The 16,099-nt window shown below is 39.0% G+C and overlaps 1 protein-coding gene across 6 annotated transcripts in view; it reads right to left on the minus strand.

Moving 5' to 3' along the window:
• Positions 1–2,658: 2,658 nt before the first annotated feature.
• The window catches only part of ST6GALNAC3 (ST6 N-acetylgalactosaminide alpha-2,6-sialyltransferase 3), a 511,603-nt gene continuing 498,162 nt past the window's right edge, over positions 2,659–16,099 (minus strand). For all 6 annotated transcript variants that reach the window (XM_032425779.1, XM_032425761.1, XM_032425744.1 and 3 more), the window contains 2 exons: positions 8,191–8,298; positions 2,659–7,124 (listed from right to left, as the gene is read on the minus strand). In XM_032425779.1, coding sequence (XP_032281670.1) covers positions 6,938–7,124; positions 8,191–8,298 — 295 coding nt within the window. In that variant the 3' untranslated portion in view covers positions 2,659–6,937. The remainder of the gene's footprint in view (positions 7,125–8,190; positions 8,299–16,099) is intronic.

Consider the following 16,099-nt stretch of genomic DNA (forward strand, 5'->3'; position numbering starts at 1 on the left):
CATGTGCTGGACAAGGGAAATATGGACATATTAGGACTCTTTTCCTTGAACAAGCTCATATGCCAATGTGCACAGAGAAAGAGAGGGACATACATGAGAGATATTTGTTATTTTCAGACATGAGAACCACCAGTTTCATTTTTTACTTAAAAAAAAATAATCACAACATTGCATAGACCTGAAGACCAAAGGGAAGTTGAAAAGGGAAGTTGATCTTTGTGACATCTTACAAAGGAAAGAGGCACACAACACAAAACTGGTTGATCGGAGGCAAGGATGGATCTATCTATCTTATGTTAATCAAAGGTCAGTAAGACATTAAAAGTCACGTTACTTCTACTGTTGGTAGAATTAAGTCACTTGAAAGTGTTGCTAGCATGTTAATTTGTCTTTATTTCTTTGGGTAAGGGAAAAAATTTCCTCTTTTTGACATTATAGGACCTAGAACAATATTTTGTTCCCTCGTTTATTTTGTTTGGGTATAGATACTGACATCCATGTGAAGAGAAGTTTTTTCTTAAGTGTTCTTAAGAAGGATTATCAACATAATTCATCCATACAGTTGCACAAAACAGTAATTTTTTTAAGCTATATGTTATCATGACTAAGAATATTATGACAGAGACTGCTACATGTTCACCAATCTCTGGTCCTTTTCCTGCTGGGACACCAGACAACACTGCTCACCTCTACCAGGCCACGTGACTGAGCCTGTCTGATGGAATGTGGATGGAGTCTGCACACCACTTCTGGACTTATGTATGAAACCTTCCAATGCAGAATCCTCCATGCTCTTTCCCCATTAGCAGGCCAAATTGTGCAGTTTCTAAGGGTGCAGAGGAGGGCAAAGCCACATGATGGGAGGAGCCTGTGTCTTTGAATCATCCTTAGAGACAAGCTGGTTGGAGAGGAGCATCTAAACAAACCTTATTGTTAAGTCACTGAAATGTTGGGGTCATTGGTTATACCTATTAGCCTGCTCCAACTAGGTATGGACTTTGGGTCACACTGCCTGGTTATAAAAACCTCATTGTGCCACCTTGGTCAAGCAACTTAACCTCTTTGTGCTTCTCTTTCTTTATATGTGACACAGTGATAGTAAGTAACATTACATACCTCACAGAGTACTTGAGGGGATTGAATGAGGTATACAGCCCTATAATAAACATGGCATATAAGTTATTATAATTTTATTCCCAAAGAAGACTCATTTTAAGATCATATCCAAATAGGGGTTGCCTACAGAGTTTGGTAGAGTACTAGAAGTTGATTTGTAAAATGAGAAACTGCCCACATATAATGTTCAGCTTCAAGAGTGCTGAGTTTTCTAGAAAGAAAATTAGGGAGAAAAAGAGGAGCGGAGGAAGAAAAGGAGGGAAGTAATGAAGGAGGGAGGGAGGAAAGAATGAAGACTTCTGTATTTTAAGCAGCGTACGTACTTACCCAACTTGCTATCAGGTCTGATACAGCAAGAATTGAAATATGCCTCAGCATTAGATAGTTACTGTGGACAGAACATATTCTGGAGGCTGACCAACATTTTCTCTTGTCATTGTCTGCAGTAGTACCCTGGACGCCTTTCTGCCCTGGGTACTGAGTACATTGAGTATCTCCCTCTGCCCCTCACCCCCACTCCTGCCTTGCTTTTTTTCTTTCAATGACAAATACTCTCTGGCTTTGTTCACAACTCTTCACTTATCTTGTAAAAACAAACCAAACTGAAATACTCCAGTAGCCCTTTGCCATTTAGTAAGCTTTATTCTAAGGCACGGTGCCTATAAATAAAGCAATATGATGCTAGAAAAAAAGCTCACCAAGTGCACAAACTGTGCGCTTACAGTCTCTACTATAAATAGATGAAGATTACAGGTTTTTAAAGTGAATGAGAGACTACATAAGCATAAAGCATAAAATATACTGTATGTAATAGAAATGGGTATTTACTCAGTAGCAATGACAACAAAGTTAAACACAAGGAAATTAGTACTTTGAAGATTTAGTAACAAGGAACCATGAAATGCCCTGGTGTGTGTCTCTTTGGAGTTTCTCAGGAGACACTGCTCACTATATAGGCAAAAATGTGAATATATGAAGTTGGCTATTTATTCGTCAAGATGTTCTTCACTTTTATGAAAGTGAGCTTCTATTTTTCTGAAGTCTCCAAGGCATGAACAAAGGGAAACATGTCTGTGGAGAAAGAAGAGCTTTTCTACTCCATAAACAAATTGTGCCTATTCTGAAAAGGGGAAAAAAAAGTAGAGGACTTAAAAAAACTAAATGAGATTTTCTGCAAAGTTACAATGCCCAAGGACAGTTCTGATTTGATGCTTTAGCAGTTTACATGGAATTTTACTCTAGTGGCTTCTCTAAGGTTCTGCAAAAACAAGCAACAAAACAATATGCTATCTCGGAGTCAAAGAAACCATTTTCAGAGCCTAATGAATATAGTTTCAAAATTCTCCTCTTCCAACAATATCATATGAATGGACTGTAAAGAAAAAACTCTTTCAGGGGTGCCTGGGTGGCTCAGTCCTTAAGCGTCTGCCTTCGGCTCAGGTCATGATCTCAGGGTTCTGGGATCGAGCCCCGCATCCGGCTCCCTGCTCCGCGGGAAGCCTGCTTCTCCCTCCCCCCACTCCCCCTGCTTGTGTTCCCTCTCTCGCTGTGTCTCTCTCTGTCAAATAAATAAATAAAATCTTAAAAAAAAAAAAAAGTAAAGAAAAAACTCTTTTAATCTTGCATGATGATTAAGTCCTGCGGAGCACTTGGGGCTGTGACTTACCTTCCAGAAGGGTATCTGCCCTGGAAGATCACATGTGGTACAGAGACAGGTGTGGAAACAAAGGGTAGAATTTTACCGGCCAGTGCAGATAGATTATTTCACTAACGAGCAGCCGAAGTGGTTTGAGAATTAGGACACTTGGTGTCTGGAGATAATTGGACAATAGGACATGCCAGTTATACCAAGCACCTTCCATACTCAACAGCTCTTAGAGGAGTATCAGTAGCTTGATCATTCTTAACAACAAGGAAGTAAGATACTCACTTTTACATTCCTTAAATTAGTCCTACAATTTCATGATAACAGAAGGTTGTGCAGTCTTAGCAATAAACATAGATAACAGAGAATATGGACAATTACCGGGATATGTTCCTTCAAAAGTGATTCTCTTCTGATGGCTTTATACTTCTGGAAAGGTCAGCAGAGTCCCCAATTCAGACTTGCTCCCACAACGGCTGATTCATTTCAAATCCTCAAAGTGTAATCTCCTTATACACTTTTCTCTTTTCACCATGGTCACAGTTCTCTAGCCATATAATAAAAACCATGCAAATCTGAGTTTTGCTTATGTCAAAGACAGGCTTATTTGAATAAGGGGACCAATGTTCATTCACTTCAGTGTGAATGCAGCTTGATGTAGTGTTTTTTAGTGTGACTAGCTGAACTGCGATCGTCAGAGCCTACAATAGAGATTGCTATCCTTAGAGGTCTGATCTGTGACAACTGCGGCACCTAACTGTGTTCTCAATTCTAGATAGAGCTGCTTCTCCAGCTTTATTCTGTGGGCCAGCCACTGAATATTATCTTATGTACTCTTTACAATCGGTATGTTTAATTTGGATTTTTGCTTTATTTTTTCATCAGGATTCAAAATGTAAACCAACAAATTTCATTGAAGTCTAAAATAGGTTTTCTGTGATTCATACACATCACTGAAAAATATAGGATTACAGGTATGATTTTAGACACACACACACACACACACACACACTCTATGTGTATATATACAAACATCCTTCCAAATTGGTTTTTCTTCGATAGGTTTCATAGCAAGGTAAGATATAGTCTAGAAGTTTTCTAATTCACATTACCATCATAACAATATAAATCATTACTACTTAGTCACAAGGCTAACTTAGAAAGGACTCAAACATTCATTTTAAAACTCTTTTTAAATTTCCTTGCTTTTTTTCTAAAATGCTGCAGAATTAAAAATAATATTTACTCTATTATTTCTAGCTTGCATGTTTTTAACGCTGATTTCAGCAAATTGTGGCCATTTTCAATAGTCCAATTGTCTAGAGCCTTGGATGGAATTGGAATATGTTTGTTTTTTACAGATGTTAATTAACTTCTGGAATACATATACATCAGTGATGAGTGAGTTTGGTTGAATTCTTCAATGTTTAGCTGCTGGATGAAATCTTTCAGTTGGCTAGAACCAGTGAAATTGGCCAGAAACTTGTGTGACAAGTTTGAATTGCTCCTTTGTCATTCTCTTCTCTATCCGTAAATCTTAGATGACAAATTTCTCAATATGGGAGAAATTACACTTTGTATTTCCACTAGAATTGGGAAGCTGAGGGTAAAGAGGAACAGGAAATGGAAGCAGGGAACACTAAGACTGCAGAGAAAAGTAAGTTACGTGATTCTATCAAAATGCTGATTACACTGGAAATCATCTAATTAGGTTTCCAAATTAAGAATACTGGTTTTTTTGTTTCCCACTTTTAGAGAAAAGGAGGCAAGAGACAACAATAGAAAGTGGGGTTGGGGTTCAGTTAAGGAAAAAAGGGGGGGAAGGGAGAGGAAGGAAGAGAGGAGAGGGGAGGCCCCCCCTCACCCTTCCAGAGGAAACACTGACTTTTCTACACACACCTCCCACAGCAGGGTACGTGTGGGTGTGGCAAAGTCTCTTTCATGGAGAGGCAGGGGAGCCAGGAAGGGGGCAAAGTGTCTTATTAGTAAGGACTAAAACAAATCGATTTAACCCTCCCTTTACCAGAAAACGAAATAAATTATGGCATTCCCTGAAGCATTCTGATAATCAAGTGTTCCTTTTTATTTAAAAGTGGAACTTCTGTGTCAAAACAGGGGGGAAAACTATCTGTATTACAATTTTAACATTTGCATCTGTTTATTTTTCTTTGAGTGGGCATTTCCATCCATCGTCCGCTCAACAAAACCTGACATACATAGAACTGAAAAGCACACGAGGAAAAAACAGGAGTGTTGATGGAAGTGGCGTTTGGCCATTTTCTTGGCTCTGAGTATTGGTGTTAACCAAATGGCAAGCAGAGAGCAGCAAAGAGGCTTTTGCCCAGGATGGCCCCATTTAATGAGAACTTATCATGGGACCCAGCACTGGTAAAGACCTGCAAAAGGCTGCTCACGTGAAATGCGTCATCACTTTCATCCTTCAAATCATTCTGTCAATTAAGCTCGGCTGTGTCTTTTGAATCATTTGCAAGGATATTTTTGGTCTCTCGGCCACTCTCTCAGCAAATCAAGCCTCTCATATTTAATGAGCAATGAGTGTATGGAGAACAATGTCATCTCAAGATGGGACAGGAAACTGTATTTCTCTGCATTCATTCCCTCCTGTTGTCCCTGCTTCCTCATTTTTCTCTACCTAAAAAGTCATTAAAAAAAAAATTCAAAAGTACCTATGTTCACAGGAGTCCTAGTCTATGGCCAGGATGATCCTTGTGATACTTTTTGCAAAATCCTGATATAATATATTTATTTGGCACTGAAATCAATTGGTTACTAGTCTACATAAATGCTATTCTATACAAATATTAGCAGAGGGAAAGATCTGGAATATATCAAAGCAATGAACAAATTGCAGATCATCTGCTAAGGATGTCAGAATGTGCAGGCAATAGCCCAGTGGGGTGGTCACAGGCATCACATAGGACAGCATATGTATAAGGACTTTAAATGACAAAGCACTTTGGACATTAAGGTCATTATTAGTGTTGTTATTCTGGTATAACAACTGATACACTGTGGGGAAAATGAACCCCAAGAAGGCAAAAGCTCTGGTCAGATTGAATACAAGGAATCATTTCCTCTCCATGTCTAGTGGTTGGCACTTGGCAACGATAATGTAATGTATGGAGAGATGCAGCTGAGCCTATAAAGTAGAAATCTGAATATACAAATATATATTATGAAGTATGGTAGGATACAAATTGATGTAAAAATATGCTTTGCTTTCCTTGTTTCATGATTTTAAAAAGCATATATTTTTGTGTTGGATGTTGAAGCACAGTTAGCAAACCCTTTTGGTTATGTTTTAAGAACGCTTTCACAGTATATGTTATTACAGTGTTGGTATCTTACATATTAAATAGCTTTCTGAAATATTTAGGACTCGACCAAAAATAACTAAGCAGTAATAGAGATCACTCTAGTGACGTGTTTAGTTATATTGTTTGGGGTAGTGAGGATGGAGTGGTGAGAGTGAAAATTCCTCAAGATTTGCTAGTTGGCCCATTTTGAATTAAGTGTTTGAATTGTTGAAGAATCCTGATGGGTGGGATGTCCGTGATATCTTCATTGTTAATTAGGCAATGGCCTGAGGCTTTAGCTATAGGAGGTACTGTAGGACCAGGGTCTGTCAGGAAGAGATTCCTTCCCTGCCTCTAGGCTAACTAGTAACTGGGGTACAATACTTGTACCCAGATAGCATTTCTTGGGTCAGTGTTTGACAATCAACCATTCTTCAAGATGGTGGAACTGCTCAAGTTCAAGAGACCAGAGAGTCAATAACTTTGCCTCACAAGGCCAAATCCCATGGCTTTTGAAAGTTACTCACTGTTCAAGAATTCTGGGCAGCTATCTTGAAGGATAATCTTCCCATGTCTTAGGTCACTGCTGTCATGTTACTGGCCTTCATTTCAATTCCAGTTAAATTATAAAGTGCGGTATATGTAATGTTGAACCTTCAGAAAGAGTGTAAAGAGCACATCCACCCTCCATGAAATCCCAAGTTCAAATTACTGGCAGAGTCACCATCCGTATCGGAGAATGTACAGAAACTTGGTCATTGTTTTTGTCTTTATCGTCACCATCATCAGCATCATGAGCATCACAGTTGTGGTATTATGATCATGTCAAGTGTTGTGGCAAGATCAGAAAAAACTAACATCAAGACACTGTCCAGTTTGGGTGTGTGAATATTATCCTGTGTTTCTTGGCCCATTTAGCAAACACTTTCTTTTCAGTGATAAACCTATGCCCCCCATATGGAGCATGTTCATGAAGAAAATATTCATCACACTCATCTCTTCCTTGTTCATAGTAATGATAGGGGACTTTTCTATATCCTTCTGTCCTAAAAAAGAAAAAAAAAAAAGAAAAGAAAAGGGGAGAAGAATTGAGATGAAGAATGAAGCATTCATTTGCAAGAATCCATTACGGGCCTAGTAAATGCATTTACTTGCAAACCCATGCATGATTCTTGTCCATGAACTCAGTTAAAAGCTTTTATGTATAAAAGCTTTTAGGAAGATTTACCAGATCCTTAGTGCCTTAATAAATCAAATAAAATTTATATATCACACCAATTGCATTCAAACATATACCTATCTTGGAAGGAGGAAACAGCGTATAATGGAGGCAAACTTCGGATGGCCTGATGCTCTTACAGAGCTTGAAAGAAGCTTTGTGATTTTTCAGGGTAAGATATTTGGTACATCTGTGCTCCATTATACTTAGGGTAGAAATATTTGATCATGAAGATTGTGGCTTAGTTACCATTTTGACAATATGATTAAAATACTCTCTGAGTTACATTGTGCCAATTGTTAGTGTGGAAGTATATTTCATTACCTTGATGAAGCAAGGAGGGTTTGTTTTATTAAATAATTAGAAATGATCCTTCCAGCAGGGATATACTGTGGATAAACATATCTATTTTAAATATGGATCTGGCAGATTACTCACTTATTAGTAAACTATAATTTCCAGGAATTCTTGCTAAGCTGTCAGCTTCTCTGAGGCGTCAGGACATTTTGTCCTTCATGATCAAATATAACCATTGAGTAGCTAGCTATCCATCAGGCCATTAGAGCGGCAGAAATGACAAACTTGCTTTGCAAATTAAATAACCACTAAACCTGTTCTGTATTTCCAAGCCACAAATCCCTGATATGCCACTGATTAAGGGGAAAATGTTCCTTCTGACATTTGACATTAGATTGTGGTAAATATTTTTCTTTTTATCGCCCCTAAAAGTCACAACTTGATGCACTGACAATAAAATGTCATGTCAGCAAAGAGCACCAGGAAATAATTGTTGCTTTATCTGTTTCCTTGATTTATGGTATTAAAATGAATTGTGATATTTTGACAAGATATCAGAATTGGAGATGCATAAAAATAATTTCCTGTGATCTTACTTGCAGTAGGTGTCATTTATCATCCCGTAGACGTGAATGCCGTAACAGGCATCCATGGCCAGAATGAAGGTAAACCACCCCGTGCTGAGATAAGAGCCAGACTGGACTCTGTGGGGGGAACAGAAACAAACAACAACAAACAAAACAAAACAAACAAAAAACATACACAGAACAACAATAAAGTGTGGTGAGAAGTGAGCAACCTTTTATCAAAAACATAGCCCTTGTTATCAGGAAAAAGCATTAAGAAACTTGACAATCTGTCAAAGATACACACTTATTTTGAATTATCTCTGAATAATTTATAGGCATGCTCTCACTCTTACTACCTTAAGCCTAGAAGCTATGCTGTATGGAAGAGAAGCCATATGGCAAATATCTGAAGTCAAATAATCCTGCTCCCTTCGGGTAAAAAAATAATTTATTTGATTTTCTGTAAGACACGAATTAGTGCTGTATATCAGAGGACAGGTTTTCTAAAGTTGCTTGGAGCCCTGATGGGAACTGAATGATAATGGTGTTATCTTGCTTACCTGGACATATCACTTTCTTTAAGACTTGTTGGGTTTCTAAGTGTAAATTGGATGCAGTGTAGGTGAATGACTTGCTCTATGAAAGCATCTGAAAAGTTTTCCTTCACTGATTTCTAGGCATCATGAGACAAGACTTTTCCTTTGTAAGACCTATGTTACCAATCTCTTCAACACATTTTTATTGAACACCTACTATGTGCAATTACTGTCGTAAATGCTGGTGATACAACAATTATCAAAACAGCCAAAGATTTTCTCTTCATAGATTTGGAGGTGGCTATGTTTATAAAGGTTGGCCTCAGAAGGCCTCTTTGATAATGGAAGCAAAGATCTGGGTTGGGGTGGGGAGAAGAAGGTTGCTGTTGGTGCTGGGGTGGGAATAGTAAGAAGCCATGTGGAACATATTGGAAAAGATGGTCTCACGTGTGCAGTCTTTCAACTCTCATCTCGGCCGCATTAAGAATGGGCTTTGACAGGTCATGACCAAGCCCCATGTCAGGCTCTCTGTTCAGCGGGACGCTGCTTCTCCCTCTGCCTGCCGCTCCCCCTGCTTGCGCTCTCTCTCTGTCAAATAAATAAATAAAATCTTAAAAAAAAAAAAAAAAAAGAATGGGCTTTGAGCCTGGACCACTTCCTTTATAAGAGATCCTCACATCCTGTGCCTGGTTATTGTCTTGTGTGGGAATATCTTTCCCTGTTTCAGACTCAATGTGTACTCCTTTGCTCTGCTTAAGTATACATGTTACATGACACCTGGTCAACTGCATACTATATCTATCCCCTGCCAAGAGTGGACAGGGTCCTTGGTTGCCTGCAGGCCAAGGGCTCTGAATCAGCTGCCAGGAAGGACCCAGGGGCCATGAGGACCAAGGCTCACTATTAGAGCTGATCTTGTTCTATCTCCTCTCTATGTGAGTAAAGTATTGCTCTATCCAGTGTTTGACTGTGTTGTGTTTTTCTTGGCAGTTCAAATAAGACACAGTGGGAAGAAGTGCTTGGACCTCTACCTCTGGTGATAGGGGACAGATGCCACTTGCTCAACAGACCATATGAGAGAAAAGTGTTCCAGGAAGAGAAATTGTAAAGGGTAAATCATAAAGATGGAAGTGTGCTTGGTATGTTTAAGGAAAAGAGGGGAATCATAGTAACCGAAGGGGGAGAGTGGCCGAGGTAGTTAGGTGTTGTGCTGATTGGAAGGGTCTGCCAAATTTCAATGGCTCAAAGGAATACTGGATGAAAAGCTAGATCTCCATACTTGGCTTTAGCCAAGGGGACCCAATCCATCCAAAACAGATGACTGTCTATCTCCTTAATCTCTTCCCATAGGAGCATTTGGGTCTCACCAGGTTATCTGGCAACTGTGCAGCACCACTTCTAAAAAAGACTACATTTCATACCTTCCATCTAGACTTCCTGGCATGCTGGAGCATAGCCAGCTCTTCTAGAAACTGACACTTAGCACTGATAACCACTCTCTGGGTACAGCCCTCCAGCCAGTAGTCACTTCCCACTGATGTCCTGTATTGTTGATGTAGTTCTCCAGTACCAAGCCATCAATGTGTTATACTTAGAACCCTGGATCCTTTGATTCTTTTTTTTTTTTTTTTTTAACAGGCATTGTTTGGTATCAATTGACTTACAACATGTAAGCATTTCAGGAGCAACACAAGCTCACAGAGGGGTATGATAACTGGATTTTCTCACTTCTATTTTAATTGACTTTGGATGTTTTATAAGGAGAGACAAACCCAGTCCATACATATCCATCCCCTCTGCTCACTTGCCACTGAGTCTGAAATGCCACCGTGTAAGTTGTCTTCCTGGTGTGTCTTCTAAATGGAAAATATTCCAGAAACAGGATCACATGGAGTTACATGCACTTTCCTCCGGGATAAGAATAGTAGCAGCAGCATGGGTTAGGAATGGGTGCCAAATGGGAGGGGGGATATGCCAGAGGGAAGTGGGATACACTCAAGAGCAACTTTGCTTATTATACAATTTAACTTGCCGTCCGTCCTGTCTTCTGGGGTCTGAGGGAGAGCAGCAATGATGAGATCTGCTTAACGCACCATCTGCTTAAATGTCCTTATTTGAAAATTGGGAGAGATCAGAAGAGGCAAGAGTCTTGATTAAAAGCTCCCAAATTGAATCTAGAAATTTTGTCTGTGTACTGATTGTTTTCCAGTTATATTCCTACTTGAACTGTATATCCCTTTTACCTCTTTTTGCCTTCTCATTCTACCTTTTTCAACCTTTCTATCCTCTCTAACCTTCTTCATTACTAGGCTGACCATGCACTAGCAGAGATCACTAAAAATTACAACATTTATTTGTACACAATAAGAAAAGTAGGTCTCACTTATTTGTTTTTTTAACAGACATTTATTGCAATCCTATGCCAGAAGTTAGTGATGAAAATATATATACATATGTATATTTTATATATGAAAATGTATATTTTATATATGAAAATATATATACATATGTATATATTTTAAGTGCACGTGGAACCCAATACAGGGCTTGAACTCACAACCCTGAGATCAAGACCTGAGCTAAGAGATCAAGAGTCAGACAGCTAACCAACTGAACCACCTAGGTGCCCTGTGATGAATATTTTCTTAAAGAAATGTTCTAGTGGGGGTAGCACACCTGTCAAGACCATCACAATACATGTAACAAAACACAAGCCCATGTGTTTCAGAGTCAGTACAGAGTGCAGTTTGAAATTGAGAGTGTGGATACCTAGTTTCACATTCCAGCTTTGTCACTACCAAGCCTTGGATAATGTATTTAACCTCTTTGGGTCATCTTAGTTTCCTTGTCTCTAAAATGAGATGGTTGAACTAAGTCATATCTAGGATTTGTTCCAATTTTAAAACCAAATGCTTCTGTGATTGTCACCCTCAACAGTCAACCTGTTTTAAGCTTTGCCCAGTCTACAATAATATGCTCCACACATGCTGAATGTGTAACTAACAAACATGTTAATCAGTCAGATCACCTTTAATGCCCACTTGTGTGGTGGGCATACACCTAAATGTCTGAGGCATATATAAACAGGGTGTAAAGTTTTACCTCACAATAGTGGTAGCTATAGTCGCTAAACTTTTCCCTCTTTCACACTATTGCTCATGGAACGTGCTGGAATGGCTGTCCAAGACCAAGGACACAATGAGATCATAGTATTCAGAGTAAAGCTTAATTTGAGTGAGAGAAAAAGTAAACCAAAATTAGGGCAAAATGTTTTTCTTTTTATGTGGTTTTCTAGGAGTCAGTTTGTCCATAGAGCGGCTAACTGTCAAGGACCAAGATAATATTATAGCTCGAGCATAAAGTGTGGTGAGGGGGAGGTCATTTGTGTGATGTGTGGACCTCTACTCTGCAAAACAAGTTCTCCTGGCTCATTCTGATCCAGATAGTCACTTTGAGTGTTCAACAGCAAACTTTCAGAATGGAAGCAAAGGATAAATAGGGTACAATTGTCAAAGTGGTTCCTCTACATATCTATCTTCTCTTCACCACAGGAAAAGAAGGTCAAGAATTTCAGAGTTTGGCATCTGGTCAAAGATCTTTCCATCTTACTAACTGATAAGGAAATTTTACCATGTCTCTGATACTTGATGACTTTTAAGCCTAACCTATTACTTTTAAGCAAAACCTTATTTTGTTTCTGGATAGACAGATCATAATAGTTAGGCTGAAAATCTTCAAGTAAGCTGTGTTGCATTTGGTTCTGACTGCGGGGACTCAGACTGCTGAAGTGTCCTGTCCTAAAAACAGCACTTTAATTAGACAGTTGCATTTTCTCTCTCTGGTGCCTCTGATAAATTTGGGATGTAAAATCATGTGAGGTTTCTTACCCATAGTACATGCTGGGGATAGCAAAGTGGTTTCTTCTCAAAATACTTGGAGTTAATGTCATCTACAGAATACTTATAGTGGCATAATGGCAACTGCTAGATTAATCCAGAAATTCTTCTGAATAATGGCCTTGGTGATCTGGGTCCCTAATGGAACTCACTGGCCTGGATGGCACTGGCTCTGGGAATTCTTGTAGCTACACCATTCCAAACTCCTGCTGTGTGGGTGTACTAGAAATGAGGATGTATAAATTATGCCCAAGTAGACCTCTGGGGGTTCAATAAAAACAACAAAAAGACTTGAGCCGATGTATGTAAAATTGTTTATGCTTTTCAGCTAGAAGGGACCTAGGGATAACTATCAGATGCTTTTAAAAATTCTTAAAGGATCTCGTCTGGGGCCAAATACTGTTTTGTAATTTGTCACTCATGCACGTGGCACTAACTTTGTACCAGCTGGCCATCAGCCATAGCACTTTTTATACCTTCTACATTTGGGGATCGATAAAAACAATTATTGTCATCTACAAATAAACAATCAAGATTCCCATAGGGATGATAAGAGAATTTAAACCCCTAATTCAATACAATAAGAAAGCTTAAATTAACGTGGCAGAATAATGAGCCATGCCGAGGAAAATAAAGGCAGAAGTGTTAAGAGGAAGCTATCAATCATTTGTTTCCACTGACCAAGCTTTGCATCCCACTGCTCCTTGGTAATCAAGATACTTACTACTTGGAAACGACTTAAATTTACTTGCTCATCTCTTGGAAAAATGATGCTGTCAACACCTTGATATAGCACATGCTTGAAGGCATATCATTTAAAATATGATCTTTCATCTAGTTTATTACCAATAAAATATAAGCTACCTTGCCCCTTGATGTTTACTTACTGTTGCTTGATGTCTAAAGGTCATCACATGCCCAAAGGGATTCATTGTCTGTCAAGCTATCCTTATTTTTACCAATCTCAATCTTTTTGGCTGTCAGCATGCTTCATTCACCTGTACTTTTGCTTCTGAGCATGCTCTCTCATCTTCTCATTTCTGGAAACATTGTGAAGCATTTTCTTCCTATTGCCTGGAAAGCTCGAACTTTCTAATGAGTGAGATTTCCCTTCTGGGGAATTTCAGGGGAGGAACTGAAGAAACTAAAATGGATACTTTTCAAAAGAAAATGGGATTACACTGAATCTACTCTTTATTCACAGGATGCCCTGCTAATTATTGAACACCATTAACTCAGTGACTTGGGTTCTGAACTCAAGAAACTTGCCTTTGATGGATGAAATAATAGCACTTTCTCTTTATCAGGGTTTCTCAATCTCAGTACTATTGATATTTTAGATGAGATAATTCTTTTTTGGGGGGTGCTGCTCTGTGCAATAAGTTCTTTTTCATAGCTCACCAGATTCTCGTCTGTTCCAAGATCACCTGTGCCCTAAAAGGGCAATAGATTTCTTGATTCCCCAGTGCCTCCTCTTGACTTGAGTGGCTTGCCTTGAGGATGTCCCTGATCCTAAAAATCCAGGTTCTCCCTATCTACAGTTCCCATTCTGCCCACTCAGCTCACTGTCCCACTGCTTTTCTTCAACCAGCCAAACATCTTACTTCTTTCTCTTTCTTTACAAACCTATCTGAAGCCATTCAGGTTTGGTCAATACGAAATCATTATTATCTTACCTCTCAATACAATCCTAGGAATCAGCAAATTCACTTGGTCTAGACCCAAATGGCAAGTCCTGACCTGCAATGGGGAATGTGCAATGGGAAAAGGAAAAATGTGTCAGGTAGGAACAAGTTGCCTCAGTCTCTGGCTGCTTCCTCTTCATGGAATGGTTCCTTTGGGGGCCTTTGGCTCAAAATTTTCAGCCGAAATTTTACTGTTTCTTACTCATTTCTTCGATGAACTGATGAAAACAAGGCCTGGGGCACTCCAAGCAAACATTTTAAAAGTATAATTATCATTTATCAAAGCCCAAAGGGGATCAAGACCCTCCCAATAATGGAGGTTTGTTGGAGAGCACAATATTGGCAGCAGCTTCTGAAATCTGCTACACTCAGGAGTAAAAAGGGAATTTAAAAAAAGAATTAATCAATATTTCATGTCTTGTTTTAACACTATTGGATCTCCATTCTCTCATCAATATACTACACTGGCAGGATAAATAAAAATAGCAAAGTAAGTTTCCATATACCTTCCTAGAGAGAAAGAATACCTGACAGAATACAGATTATTCAATTAAAAACATTCTTTCCCCCATTTTTTTCAAAAGCCCATGGATAATGAAAGAATACATTTAAACAAAGAGACTGGGCAAGAAAAACAGCTGATGATTATCAGTAGCACCTTGGGATTCAATCTAATATTGTGAACCAGTCTAATGGAAGCAGAGCTCAAAGTGTGGAAACAATTTCAGCTGTCCCCAAGTCATATATTTTTGTATATTATTCAATAGTCAGGAGCTATGGAAATACTCTGGAGTTTTCCCATTATATTAACACTGTATATTTGTACTATCTATCAATGGGACATGCCCAGCAAATCTTTGGACAGCAACAACTTTCCGCAAATCAGGCAGCAGAATTCTCGATCTTGGCTTGAATCATTTGCAAATGGACACAAACTTCTGAAATGGATAAAAATATCATACTGTGGATGGCGATTCTTAAGAGAATGTACCAAATGAAAGGAATCCAGACATGAAATATAATGAAAAATGGACAGTGAATAAATGGAGAAAGCAGTAAATCTTAGAGGAAGACTGCTTTACCCTCCCAATCAGCTAATGTGAAATGCCTGTGCTAATCTGTAGGCACTTGGGCTATGAATATAACAGTTTTCCTGCCATAGAATCAATAGGACTCTCTGACTCGTGATGAATGCAACGAAATTGTACAAAAGAAGCATAATAAGAAATGACTGTGTTCTTTTCAAAACGTACATTTAAAAGTAAAATGGTACAGCTCCCAAAGGTATGATTTATGGCTGCTGTAGAAATAGAAGATACCACTCACAAAAATTACTTTGTTCATTCATCTCAGAAATTAAAAGGTTATTTTGCTCTTGCCCTTTGGCTTTCAATCCCCTTCAATTGGAAATGTTGATTTCTGGGATTTCATTCACTTTCTTAAACGAACAATGGAACCTCAGGAATGGCAGGGATGGATGGTGGAGATCTCATGGGCGTGCTTCATTAAGGCAGGTCTGGTTCCTTAACCACACGGTATTGACTGAAAGGTATTTCCTCCAAATTCTTATGTTGAAGCCCTAATGCCCAGTGCGTTGGCATTTGGAGATGTGGCTTTGGGGAGGTAATTAGCTTTGCGTGAAGTCATGAGGATGGGGCCCTCGTGATGGGATTAGTGCCCTTCTAAGAAGAAGAAGAGAGACCAGAGCTCTCTTTTTTCCCATCACGTGAGAACACAGTGACAAGTCTTCGAGCCAGGGAGAGGGTTGTCACCAGAAACTCTCCATGCTGGCACTCTGATCTCGGACTTCCGGCCTCCA

The sequence above is a fragment of the Phoca vitulina genome, unplaced genomic scaffold, assembly GCF_004348235.1.
Source record: "Phoca vitulina isolate PV1807 unplaced genomic scaffold, GSC_HSeal_1.0 scaffold2, whole genome shotgun sequence".
Classification (NCBI taxonomy): domain Eukaryota; kingdom Metazoa; phylum Chordata; class Mammalia; order Carnivora; family Phocidae; genus Phoca; species Phoca vitulina.